Below are 13,267 nucleotides of genomic sequence, written 5' to 3'. Positions count from 1 at the left end.
TCATTAAATGTTAAAGTGTTTTAAGAAGGTAAAGAGCATTTTAAAGTCTTCAGGGGGGTCATAACTCCTGGACATAGAGATGGGGAGATTTTAAAACAAGAGTGCTTCATTTCTAAATCCAAAAGATCTGGACATACTGATATCTCTCTGTGCTCATTAAACTCATACAAATCTCTCCATACTACATTTATTTGATAGTAGTTGTGAAAATAGTCTGCAACACTTCTTTAATGTGAAATATGAAATATATGGTGTATTTCTGAATGCGCTCCTGTATACATATGAATTAACATTGCCTGCATTTAATCTGTGTTCAATTATTTATAATGAGTGTTTGTCAGCACTCAGGAACAGAAATCTCAATTCATAAGAATATTTCATAGAAATACGGTTATTTGTGTCTTCGTCCTATTCACCTGTGTTGTCAAGCAATAAGTCCTGGCGTCCCCTACAGAGGACATCGAAGAAATAAATGCTTTTCTTGCCAAAGAAAACCAAACCCTTAAAAACTCAAAAGTTTGCACCTCTTGTTTCTTGTGTTGCCTTCTTGAGCATCAGTAATTGTTTGCAGCTTTTGTAATAGTTGTGAAAGAGTGAATTTATCATGCCACCTGACCATATGCAAATTCTGATTGAAACTTTGACTGTCTCAATTTTCTTAGTCCCTCTGTTCTTCTTAATTCCTCTGCAGTGTGGAGAGAGCTGATCTGAACAGATCTTTGATGTCCGATCGGACAGAAGCAGTGGATGATGTCCTACAGAGACTCAAAGACACTCACAAAACCATCATGAAGAACAAGTATGAGAGTTTATTTGAGGGAATCAAACTACAAGAGAATCAAACCCTCCTGAACAGGATTTACACACAGCTCTACATCATCGAGGGAGAGAGTGAAGGAGTGAATGAAGAACATGAGGTTTTACAGATGGAGAAAAGTTACAGGACACTCCAAGACACTCCAATCAACTGCAATGACATCTTTAAACCTTTAACTGAACCAGGATGTGAGGAGAAGAGAAGAGAAAACATCAAGACTGTTCTCACTAAAGGCATCGCTGGAATTGTAAAAACAGTCTCTGTGCAGAAGTTCATTGTGGACTGGGCCGAGGGAAAAGCCAATCAAGATGTAGATTTCATGTTTGTGCTTCCATTTCGAGAGCTGAACTTGATTAAAGACCACCAGTACAGTCTTCACAAACTTCTGCTGGACTTTCATCCTGACCTTCATGAACTGGACTCAAAGATTTATGATGAGTGTAAAGTTGTGTTCATCTTTGATGGTCTGGATGAAAGCAGAATTAAACTTACTTTCTCAAAGATTAAGAAAGTTTCTGATGTGACGAAGATTTCATCTGTGGGTGTGTTGATGTCAAACCTCATCAATGGAGATCTGCTTCCCTCCGCTCTCATCTGGATCACCTCCAGACCAGCAGCAGCCAATCAGATCCCCTCCAGATACATCAAACGTGTGACCGAAATCCAGGGATTCAATGACCCTCAGAAGGAGGAATATTTCAGGAAGAGAATCAGTGATGAGCATCAAGCCAGCAGAATCATCTCACACATTAGAAGAGCAAGAAGCCTCCACATCATGTGCCACATACCAGTCTTCTGTTGGATCTCATCCACTGTGCTTCAAAACATCCTGAAACAAGACGAAAGTGCAGAAATCCCTCAAACTCTGACTGAAATGTACATCCACTTCCTGCTCATTCAGATCAAAATGAGGAATGAGAAGTATGAAGAGAGAGATCCAGAGAAAGTGATTGTGAAACTTGCTGAACTGGCTTTCAAACAACTGATGAAGGGCAATGTCATGTTCTATGAGGAGGACCTGATTGAGAGCGGCATAGACGTCACTGACGCCTCAGTGTATTCTGGGATCTGCACTGAAATCTTTAAGGAGGAATCTGTGATTCATCAGAGGAAAGTCTACAGCTTCATTCATCTGAGCTTTCAGGAGTTTTTTGCAGCACTTTATGTGTTTTTCTGTTATTTACACAAGAACTGTGAGGTTCTGAAAATGTTTCTGAGTGGAAAACACAGAACTCGATGTAAGGATGTTCCTCTGGATGTGTTTCTGAAGGAAGTAGTGAATGAAGCCCTGAAGAGTAAAACTGGACATCTGGATCTTTTCCTTCGATTCCTTCATGGCATCTCACTGGAGTCCAATCAGAGACTCTTACAGGATCTACTGAAACACACAGAGAACAATCCAGAGATCATGAAGAAAATAATCCAAAACCTCAAACGAGGTCAAAAACAAAACGTCAGTCCTGAAAGATGGATGAATCTCTCACACTGCTTGATTGAAATGAAAGATCATTCTGTTGTTGAGGAAATGCAGGTCTTTTTAAAATCTAAAACAAAGAAAAATCTTTCTCCTGTACAATGTTCAACTTTGGCCAACATGATCCTGATGTCAGAGGAGGTGTTGGATGAGTTTGACCTCAACAAATACAAAATAAAAACAAGAGAGGGTCGACAGAGACTCGTACCAGCTGTGAGGAACTGCAGAAAAGCTCTGTGAGTGTTAACATCTAATATTTAATCACTAGAATTACATCTGACAGAAGTTGTGATCTACGGTAGGTTCTTGGGTTTGTGGCAAACTCAAAGTCATGTCAGCTGACATAAAGAAGAATTTAATTTGACTTTGGATAAAATTGTCTGGTAAATGAATAGATGAAGTTTTAAAGGGGTCATGAAATGCTCTATTTTATAATTTTATTATCTTCACTGAGGTCCACTGATAATGTTAGTAAAGTTTTTCTTTCACTAAATCAGTCATAATTTAGTCATATTTGATAATTTTCCTCCCTGTCTCTGGCCCTCTGTCTGAAACGCTCTGTTAAATCTTCAGTGTAAACGCCCACTGTTCTGATTGGCTAACATCGTGCAGCCCCTCAAAAACAACCATATTTGAAACTCAATCTGAAGAGAATGAACAAGCTCCACAACAGTATAAAACTAAATTTCTGCGTTTGCACATAATGCAAATCCAACACATTGCATCCTATCGTTGCTGTCTGATGAAAAGCTGTAGGCTATCAAGTATTCAAGAAAACATTCAGAATGAAATGCAACAAAAAAATGCTACTGGTCTTCACTTTATGATTATAATACATTCATTATTTTTAAAGCTACTAAAGTTACTCAGTCGTGGGCAGTGATTGTTTTCTTGTTCTGGTTGTTTGATTATTATAATGACACACTAGACACCAGCAGGTCTATTAGATTACATTTATACTTAGAAGTCTGACATTTTAATTCAAATACGCTTTTTTCTCTCCGCTGTGTACTTTCACTTTAGATACCACTCTCTGTGTTTACATGAATACCTCACCAGCACGGGCATTTTGGTGGAATTTTGAAATGTATTTGACCGTTCAGGCGTGCAATAGCACGAGCATTTTCAGCACACACACATACGCCGCCTGTCAATCAAACAAGACGCAGCTGTTACTAGATTGCTTGTAAATTTGTTATTGTGTGCTCTTGATTACTTTCAACAGCAGAATATCACAGCTATCACAAATATAGCTGGTTATTATTTTATATTGATGTTTTAATCAGCTTGTCCGGTCGGGTAAATACAATTCTCTTTCATTTGCCTCTAATAATCCACTTGGGGCTGACTGACTGGGAGTGAGAGATGCTTTGCTGATGCAACTGCAAAAAACACAACGTTGGCAACTGTGGCAGGACAAATTGGACCTCCACATTGTAGGTAATTAATGGGAAACACTGGTATGTTTATGTACAAAAATAATTCAAAATAGTCCAGATGGGTCCCCTATGGTGTTCAGGAATAGTTGAACACACTAGGCCTGTTTGTCCTGCTTTCTCTCTCAGTGAACGAACTGAACGCCAGTGGGTTGTGCCAATGGTGCGATGATGTTAAGTAGGCGTTGATGGGCCCCCTTGTGATGTTGGGTAGTCGCTGAATTAAAGAACGAGTCATTTTTGCAGCTTGGTTTCAATCAAAGCTTTTATTGATTTGGGGATTAAGTTTTGAAATTTACTGCATGTTTTTATAATAGAAAGACATCAGAATATCGAGCAAAATTTGATCCCTCTTGACATGACCCTCTAAGTTTCATTTACAAAATGTGGAATTGTCATGACCATAAGTAAGCTGCTCATCTTTATTTGATTGCTGTACATGCTTCCTGTTTTTTAGTATGTCCGGCTGTAATTTGACGGTTCAGCACTGTGAAATTGTGTCATCAGCTCTACAATCATCAAACTCTCCTCTGAGAGAGCTGGACCTGAGTAACAATGACCTGCAGGATTCAGGAGTGAAGCTGATCTCTGATGCACTGAAGAGTACAAACTGTAAACTAGAGATATTGAGGTTTGTGTTTCTTTTGATTTTGCAAATGTAAAAAAATTATTTCTCATATCCCAATTTCTTTTCTTTTCAAAAAAATTATTTTCGGTCCTCAAATACAATTTTGCATAATAAATTAACATAATAACCGAAAAAGTGTAGACTGAAGCTTTTGCTTATTGTGCTTACCCTTTTTCAATATTTATCTAATGAGCGTCACTTTTTTCAGTGAATTTGATTCATACAAGATAAACAAAACAGTAACCCAAGCCATTTCCCAAAATATGCATACATAACTACAAAGGTACACATTTCAAACATCAATACATTAGTTTAAATATTCCATACACAAATTATTCATATTGAGTTATATTGTTATTTATCACTCTATTTTTAAACATTTTCTTGAATTTACAAAGTGAACTACACATTTTGAATTCCTTGTCACAATTATTCCATAGCTTTACCCCTTTAACAGATATACATCTATTTTTTATATTTGTTCTTGTAATAATTTTTTTAACCGGTAACTTTCTCTTATTTCAAACAGCCTTTGAATATAATTTGGAAGTAAATTATTATAAACTTTATACATTATCTGTGCAGTGTAAAAATCAACTAAATCAACAAATTTTAAAGCATGCAAGTCAATAAATAATAATTTTGTTGGTTTTTAATAGATTTTACAATCCTTATTGCTCTCTTCTGTAACATATATATTGAATTTATTTTGGCTTTATATGTAGGACCCCATACCTCCACACAGTAAGTAATGTATGGAACTATGAGTGAACAATACAGTATTTATAATGAGTTTTCATACAAAATATGTTTTGTTCTATTTAATATTTCAATAGATTTAGACATTTTTGTTTGTACATTATTTATATATGGTTTCCAACATAATATATGATCTATTATAACACCCAGAAATTTATTTTCATACACTCTATTTCCTCATTATTAATCCTAATCTTAGTTTGAATTAATACATTGCAGATTACTAAATATCATGACCTTTGTTTTACTTAAATTCAATGAAAACCTATTATCATCAAACCACTTTTTTTTATCAATTCAATTTCCACTGTATTCAGAAGCTGTTCCAAATTTTTCACTGAACAACATAAATTTGTGTCATCTGCAAACAGGAAAATTTGTAATACTTCAGACACTTTACAAATATAATTTATATACAGTACAAACAATTTGGCACCTAGCACCAAACCTTGTGGAACACAACAAGTGACTTTCATTAGTTCCAATTTAACATTATTTATTTGTATAATTTGATATCTATCAGCAAGGTAATTTCTTAACCAAGAGAAGGCTTTTCCTCTTCTACCATATCTTTCCAGTTTCATCATTAATAAGCTGTGATCAATAGTGTCAAAATCTTTTTTTAAATCTAGGAACACCCCCACAGCATATTCATTATTATCCATTGCGGTGGAAATATCTTCTACCAGTTCCACCACCGCCATTGCGGTTGACCTATTAGCTCTAAAGCCATACTGATGTTCACTCAATAAATTGTGATTATCTATAAAATTATCAAACCTACATACAAATAATTTCTCTTAAGATTTTTGAAAAAAACTAATTTAATGTGCAGTGTCAATTATAATTAAGCCGTTGGTAGTTTGACTTCCTGAAGAGTGAAAACACGGACTTTGTGACTCTATGAAAACACTGCCGTGCTTGTTTGAGGACTCTGACATTTTAACTTCTGACTCAAACCATGTTGTGAGTTTGGGGTGGGACTAACTGTTTGTATGATCAATGGCAGAAGGATGGCAAGGCAATAGATGTGTTTGGGAAAGCTATCTGGGAACAATTGTTATTTTTGCTATTCTGTTTTGTGCCGGTAGTGTTGCAGAAACAACACACTTCAAGTTAAATGTTTATGAAGATGTACGGCAGTCATCTATCTTTTTTTTTCTTTTTTGAAAATAATTTTTTGCTTGTATCAATTACGTTCTATAATGAAAATTATATTTTTATCAATAGAAAAATGGTTATAATTATTTTGTTTTTCATTATCCTGTTTAGATTGTCCGCCTGTAATCTCACTGATCAATGTTGTGAAAGTCTGGTGTCAGCTCTACAATCATCAAACTGTCCTCCGAGAGAGCTGGACCTGAGTAACAATCGACTGGAGGATTCAGGAGTGAATCTGATCTCTGATGCACTGAAGAGTACAAACTGTAAACTTGAGATACTGAGGTTTGAGTTTCAGATACTCTACAAGTGCAATTTTTCAATATTATAAAATTAACCGTTGTCTTTTAATAATTTTTTTTTAGAAAACCGTTTGTTTTTCATATTAATTACAGTCCATCTTGAAAACTTTATTTTATCAATGAAAAATGGTTATAATTATTTTGTTTTTCATTATCCTGTTTAGATTGTGCGGCTGTAATCTCACTGATCAATGTTGTGAAAGTCTGGTGTCAGCTCTACAATCATCAAACTCTCCTCTGAGAGAGCTGGACCTAAGTAACAATCGACTGGAGGATTCAGGAGTGAATCTGATCTCTGATGCACTGAAGAGTACAAACTGTAAACTTGAGATACTGAGGTTTGAGTTTCAGATACTCTACAAGTGCAATTTTTCAATATTATAAAATTAACCGTTGTCTTTTAATAATTTTTTTTAGAAAACCGTTTGTTTTTCATATTAATTACAGTCCATCTTGAAAACTTTATTTTTATCAATGAAAATGGATATATAATAATTTAGTTTTTCATTATCCTGTTTAGATTGTGCAGCTGTAATCTCACTGATCAATGTTGTGAAAGTCTGGCGTCAGCTCTACAATCATCAAACTCTCCTCTGAGAGAGCTGGACCTGAGTAACAATGACCTGCAGGATTCAGGAGTGAAGCTGATCTCTGATGCACTGAAGAGTACAAACTGTCATCTGGAGATACTGAGGTTTGTGTTTCTTTTGATTTTGCAAATGTTAAAATACTTTCTCATATCCCAATTTAATGTTCTGTGTCAACTAAAATTAATCCGTTGATAGTAGGGATGTCCCGATCAGCTTTTTGGCCCCCGATCCGATATTTAAATATTAAATATCTGCCTATACCGAGTCCCGATCCAATACTTGTATTTGCCTAGATAGAGCTGCAGACTTTTTTCTGTTTGTTTACAGTAAACAAAGTAACTAAAATATGTCTTTAGCTTAATGCATTTAACTTAGTGCAGCTAGCAATTTTATAAAACTCACATTAAAAAATCAACAACTTCTTAGAATGGTGTAATAGCTTATTTTAACTTTAATATTCAGGTACAAAAACAAATCACAAACCCACTTAGTTCTGTATGAACTAATATAAATCTTACATAAACTTACAAATGGTGTGAACAGCTTGACTTGAAAAGTCACAACAAAAAATGAATTGTATAAGTAATCAGTTACACTTGAACAGGCCCAAGAACAATAATGAAACAGTTATAAATAGTACTGTTGGCAATATCAAAATGCCATTGTGACATACTGGCAACCAGTAAAAACCATGAAAGCATCCCACACCGCAGAGATGCATTCAGAAATAAGACAAATATATATTCAGAACAAGCTGTAAAACTGCTCCAGTGTGAAATCATTCATATCTCTGGAATGTTTACTGTCTTTGAGTTTTGCTGTAACACAAATCACTGATTATTGAAGGTTAAACGGTTATATTTATTATTAGTGATATTGTGACCAACATTAATCTGATTTAAATTGGGATGAGTGACTGATGATGAGATATTGACGTCTTTGACACAGAGAGCGCTCGTGTTAAAGAGAGTAAAGCTAAAAGCATTCATGATCGCTCAAACAGTCTCTATCACTCAACACAATGTCTGATTGTCACGACTTACATCACGTATCATGTATTTGCATGTTTATTTGTTGTTTCATTTGTTTTTAAAGAGCAACATGCAGGTTGGACACCCCTATATAGCATAGTGTATGTTGATGATAAAACAACTAGATTTTCTGAACTGGAGTAATATATATTTAGCCATTAATGATATTTTGAGATAAATTGTGATATAATAACTTCCGCGTCTATAAAGCACTAACCGGAAGTGACGATGGGCGAGGGAGTCTGGTCAAGTTCAAGCTCAGGTTACAATGGATGCGAATGAAGAAACCGAGTTCTCCGGTGTGGACGAACATGCCTATGATGGCCCACAGGCCTATAATTATGAGCAAATTAAGAGTTAAAATAATTAAAAGTAAGACTTACTCTGCTAAGTCCTCGTTTTCGTTCCACAGAATGTCTGCTAACATTAGCACTTTGTCCTCCAGTCCAGCCCGCGCCAAAATCCAGTGTACACTTTGACGGTGGACTTGATTCCATCGAGTGCACCGTGGGAACAGCATCAGTAATCAGCCTCACGTGGTCCTTACTCCAAAATCCCATCCGAGACTCCAACAAATCTCCAGGTCGATAATTCTCCGGAGTGAAATGTGCGCCACAAACAACCGAGTGTGTGGTAACAGACGCGGCAGTGAAGTCTGCTCTCTTCTCCTGCACAAAACGCACTCAAGACCGAAAAGCCTTGTTTTTTCTAGAAGGAAAATGATGGACACGATGTCCTGACAGGCTGGAATTCGTGCAACCAGCACAAACACAATAATTTACCATTATGGCTTCTCTAAAACTTTCTGTACTGCTCTAACTACATCAACACCCACAATGAGAGCTGACCGCGAGCTCTTTTGTTTGCCTCGCCCTACGTCATATGACGCGTTGATAGCGGGAAAGGCGTATTCCAGAGCCTAGCACATTTTCATCAAAATCTCTACATCAAATGAGATTTCATTAGTAATTTCTACATGTGTTTTTAAAAGACCTCTGCAGACAATATAAAGTATTAATTCAGTTATAAATTCAACCTGCATGTTGCTCTTTAAACCTGTTAGCAGCCTCTATATCCTCTTCCTGTTCACTGTGCAACGAGTCAGAATAACTACTGTAATGACTCAAAAAAAATCGGTTGATTATTGCAACGATTAATCATTAGCTCTTATCCGACTATTCAGCTTGTGCCTAGACTTAAAAGGTTGTATTAAATGTGCTTACTAACAATAAAGAGGACAAAATCATCTTTTAAAAATATCTCATAGGGCTGCACAATGAACTGAAAACCTAATCCCGATTACAGCTGCCAGTGATGATGTAATTGTGAAAACTGACGTTACAGCGTTTAATTTAAGTCTGCTCCTGTTGCGTCAATGGTTTCTATTTACAACTTATTTTTGCAGCGTTGAGTATTCTAACCAGTCACAGACATATCCGTTGAGCAATGAAACGGCAATGGCCAATCAGAGCCGCTTAGATTAGTCCTCCGTCCTGTCAGTAATGACAACTGATACTATTGCGCATGTGTTAAACCATCTGAATGCCCAGATGCTTGCTTTATGTTCCATCTCTGTTCGCGGTGGCACAGGAAAATTAATACTGAAGAAACATCACCTGACTCTCGAAAATGAGATAATTCGTGTGAGTGCAGAACATTGTGCGAAGTGTCATTGAGCTCGTGCCGAAAAACAGATCTCAAACTGTGTAAACCTGCAGTGAGTGACCGCAGTCATTGTAATGAGAGAGTTTGTCGTGTTGCTCGAACAGTTTTGTTTTGTCATGGTAATAAGTAGGCAATGTGAATTTGATTTGTACAAAATAGCAATAAAGTAATTTGGTTGAACTGTTCTAAGTGTGCCTGAATAGCATATTTAAGAAATCATCGTCATTGTTATCATGTCTGCTCTAATAAGACTCATGTGTCACGCATCTGGTGTTGGTAGATTTAACATTTTCATGAATCACACAAACTCCAAAAGCAAATGATTTTTAATTTCCAAAGTGCAACCACAGAGGCCAAAAATGATCTAATGATGATCTTACATGAATAAGATCACCATTGAAGATGTAACGGGATTAATGGGCACCTTCTCGCCACCAAAGGTCTTACTGAACCGACTAACTTGATTTAAAATCGTCTGAATATTGAATATGCCATATTATATTATTTACTGTACATGAACTAATAATTTAAGCAGTTATTTAGCAATAATTAAGTGTATTCTATACCATAGATATCCATTTATATAATTTTTGTTTGGCCTAACATTAACAAACATTGTTACAATATTTGATGCTGAAAAGATGCTGAAAAGAAACTGTAGTGCAGCTCATATCCAGCATTGAATTCTGCTACTCTGAAGAACCACACGGTTGCTTGCTTTGTGACGTCACGGTAATTTTAGCATTTAGCATTAATTTTAACATTAATAATCGCGATTACAATATCAAGGGCAATAATCGACAATTCTGATGTTTGCTATAATCGTGCAGCCCTAATCTCTAAATGACTTTCACTGAATTACATGAAAAAAAACTTGTTTAATTCTGTAAAAATTCACTGCAAAAAAAACCTTTTCTAATCAAGAGTTTTTGTCTTGTTTTCCACATATTCTCTAAAAGCAAGTCTAAATATCTTATATGCTGCTTCACAGGTAAATGTATCTTGTTTTAATGAGGCTGTTTATAGATTTTTAAATATTTAAATATTAAATATTGTATTCAATAGTCAAGTCAAGTCAAGTGGTTTTTATTGTCGTTTCAACCATATACAGTTAGTACAGTACACAGCAAAATGAGACAACGTTCCTCCAGGACCATGGTGCTATATAAAAACAACAAAGGACCAACATAGGACCACATGAGACTACACAACGAAATAAAATACCTATATAAACTACCTATATATACCTATATAAAGTGCACGTGCAAACATGTGCAAAAATTACAGGACAGTACAACAAATTACTGACAATGAACAGGACAATAGACAGTGCAGCGCCGACCAGTACTCAGTAGTGCAAAAAGATGACAGTTTCTAAAAATGTAAACATAACATACTATGAGATAATGTTCTATGCACATAGCAGTTATTGAGGTAGCAGACAGTTATAAAGTGACAGTAATTAAAGTGCAATTCAGGACACGTGTGTGTCAAACCAGTCTCTGAGTATTGAGGAGTCTGATGGCTTGGGGGAAGAAGCTGTTACACAGTCTGGCCGTGAGGGCCCGAATGCTGCGGTACCTCTTGACAGACGGGAGGAGGGTAAAGAGTTTGTGTGAGGGGTGTGTGGGGTCGTCCACAATGCTGGTTGCTTTGCGGATACAGTGTTTTTTGTAAATGTCTTTGATGGAGGGAAGAGAGACCCCAATGATCTTCTCAGCTGTCCTCACTATCCTCTGCAGGGCTGTGCGGTCCGAAACGTTGCAAGTCCCAAACCAGGCAGTGATGCAGCTGCTCAGGATGCTCTCAATAGTCCCTCTATAGAATGTAGTGAGGATGGGGGTTGGGAGATGTGCTTTCCTCAGCCTTCGAAGAAAGTAGAGACGCTGCTGGGCTTTCTTGGTGATAGAGCTGGTGTTGAGGGACCAGGTGAGGTTCTCCGCCAGGTGAACACCAAGGAATTTGGTGCTCTTGACGATCTCCACAGAGGAGCCGTCGATGTTCAGCGGAGTGTGTTCACCTTGTGCTCTCCTAAAGTCAACAACCATCTCTTTTGTTTTGTCGACATTCAGGGACAGGTTGTTGGCTCTACACCAGTTCGTCAGCCGCTGCACCTCCTCTCTGTATGCTGACTCGTCGTTCTTGCTGATGAGACCCACCACGGTCGTGTCATCGGCGAACTTGATGATGTGATTCGAGCTGTGCATTGCTGCACAGTCGTGAGTCAGCAGAGTGAACAGCAGTGGACTGAGCACACAGCCCTGGGGGCCCCAGTGCTCAGTGTGGTGGTGGTGGAGATGCTGTTCCCGATCCGGACTGACTGAGGTCTCCCAGTCAGGAAGTCCAGGATCCAGTTGCAGAGGGAGGTGTCCAGGCCCAGCAGGTTCAGCTTTCCAATCAGGTGCTGGGGAATGATTGTGTTGAATGCTGAGCTGAAATCTATGAACAGCATTCGAACGTATGAGTCCTTATTGTCTAGGTGGGTGAGGGCCAGATGGAGGGTTGTGGTGATGGCATCGTCCGTTGAACGGTTTGAACGATACGCAAACTGCAGTGGGTCTAGTGAGGGGGCAGCTGGGTCTTAATCTGCCTCATGACGAGCCTCTCGAAGCACTTCATGATGATGGGTGTAAGTGCGACGGGACGGTAGTCGTTGAGGCAGGACACTGAAGACTTCTTTGGCATGGGGACGATGGTGGTGGCCTTGAAGCACGTTGGAACAACGGCGCTGCTCAGAGAGATGTTGAAGATGTCGGTAAGAACATCTGCTAGCTGGTCTGCACATCCTCTGAGCACTCTGCCAGGAATGTTGTCTGGTCCAGCAGCCTTCCGTGGGTTGACTCTACGTAGAGTTTTCCTCACATCTGCCGTGGTAAGACAGAGCACCTGGTCGTTGGGAGGAGGGGTGGACTTCCTCGCCATCACGTCGTTCTGCACTTCAAACCGAGCGTAGAAGTCGTTCAGCGCATCTGGAAGGGAGACATCTTTGTCACAGGAAACTGATGTTGTCCTGTAGTTGGTGATGGCCTGGATGCCCTGCCACATGCGCCGCGTGTCACCCCTGTCCTGGAAGTGACTGTGGATTCTCTGGGCGTGTGCGCGCTTTGCCTCTCTGATTGCCCGTGACAGTTTGGCCCTAGCTGTTCTTAGGGCTGCCTTATCGCCTGCTCTGAAGGCGGAGTCTCGGGACCTCAGCAGCGTGCGCACCTCCGCAGTCATCCACGGCTTCTGGTTGGAGCGTGTGGTGATGGTCTTGGAGAAAGTGACATCATCAATGCACTTGCTGATGTAGCTGGTCACTGATGCTGTGTATTCCTCCAAGTTGGTAGAATCGCCATATGTTGCAGCCTCCCTGAACATGTGCCAGTCAGTACACTCAAAACAGTCCTGAAGAGCAGAGATGG

General features: G+C 38.4%; 1 protein-coding gene across 6 annotated transcripts in view; it reads left to right on the top strand.

Moving 5' to 3' along the window:
- The window catches only part of LOC127631545 (NACHT, LRR and PYD domains-containing protein 3-like), a 191,355-nt gene that overhangs the window by 164,052 nt on the left and 14,036 nt on the right, over window positions 1–13,267 (top strand). For all 6 annotated transcript variants that reach the window (XM_052109708.1, XM_052109704.1, XM_052109705.1 and 3 more), the window contains 5 exons: window positions 692–2,527; window positions 4,185–4,358; window positions 6,387–6,560; window positions 6,742–6,915; window positions 7,098–7,271. In XM_052109708.1, coding sequence (XP_051965668.1) covers window positions 692–2,527; window positions 4,185–4,358; window positions 6,387–6,560; window positions 6,742–6,915; window positions 7,098–7,271 — 2,532 coding nt within the window. The remainder of the gene's footprint in view (window positions 1–691; window positions 2,528–4,184; window positions 4,359–6,386; window positions 6,561–6,741; window positions 6,916–7,097; window positions 7,272–13,267) is intronic.

This window comes from Xyrauchen texanus, chromosome 38, assembly GCF_025860055.1.
Source record: "Xyrauchen texanus isolate HMW12.3.18 chromosome 38, RBS_HiC_50CHRs, whole genome shotgun sequence".
Taxonomy (NCBI): domain Eukaryota; kingdom Metazoa; phylum Chordata; class Actinopteri; order Cypriniformes; family Catostomidae; genus Xyrauchen; species Xyrauchen texanus.
This window is presented reverse-complemented; position numbering and strand designations above follow the sequence as displayed.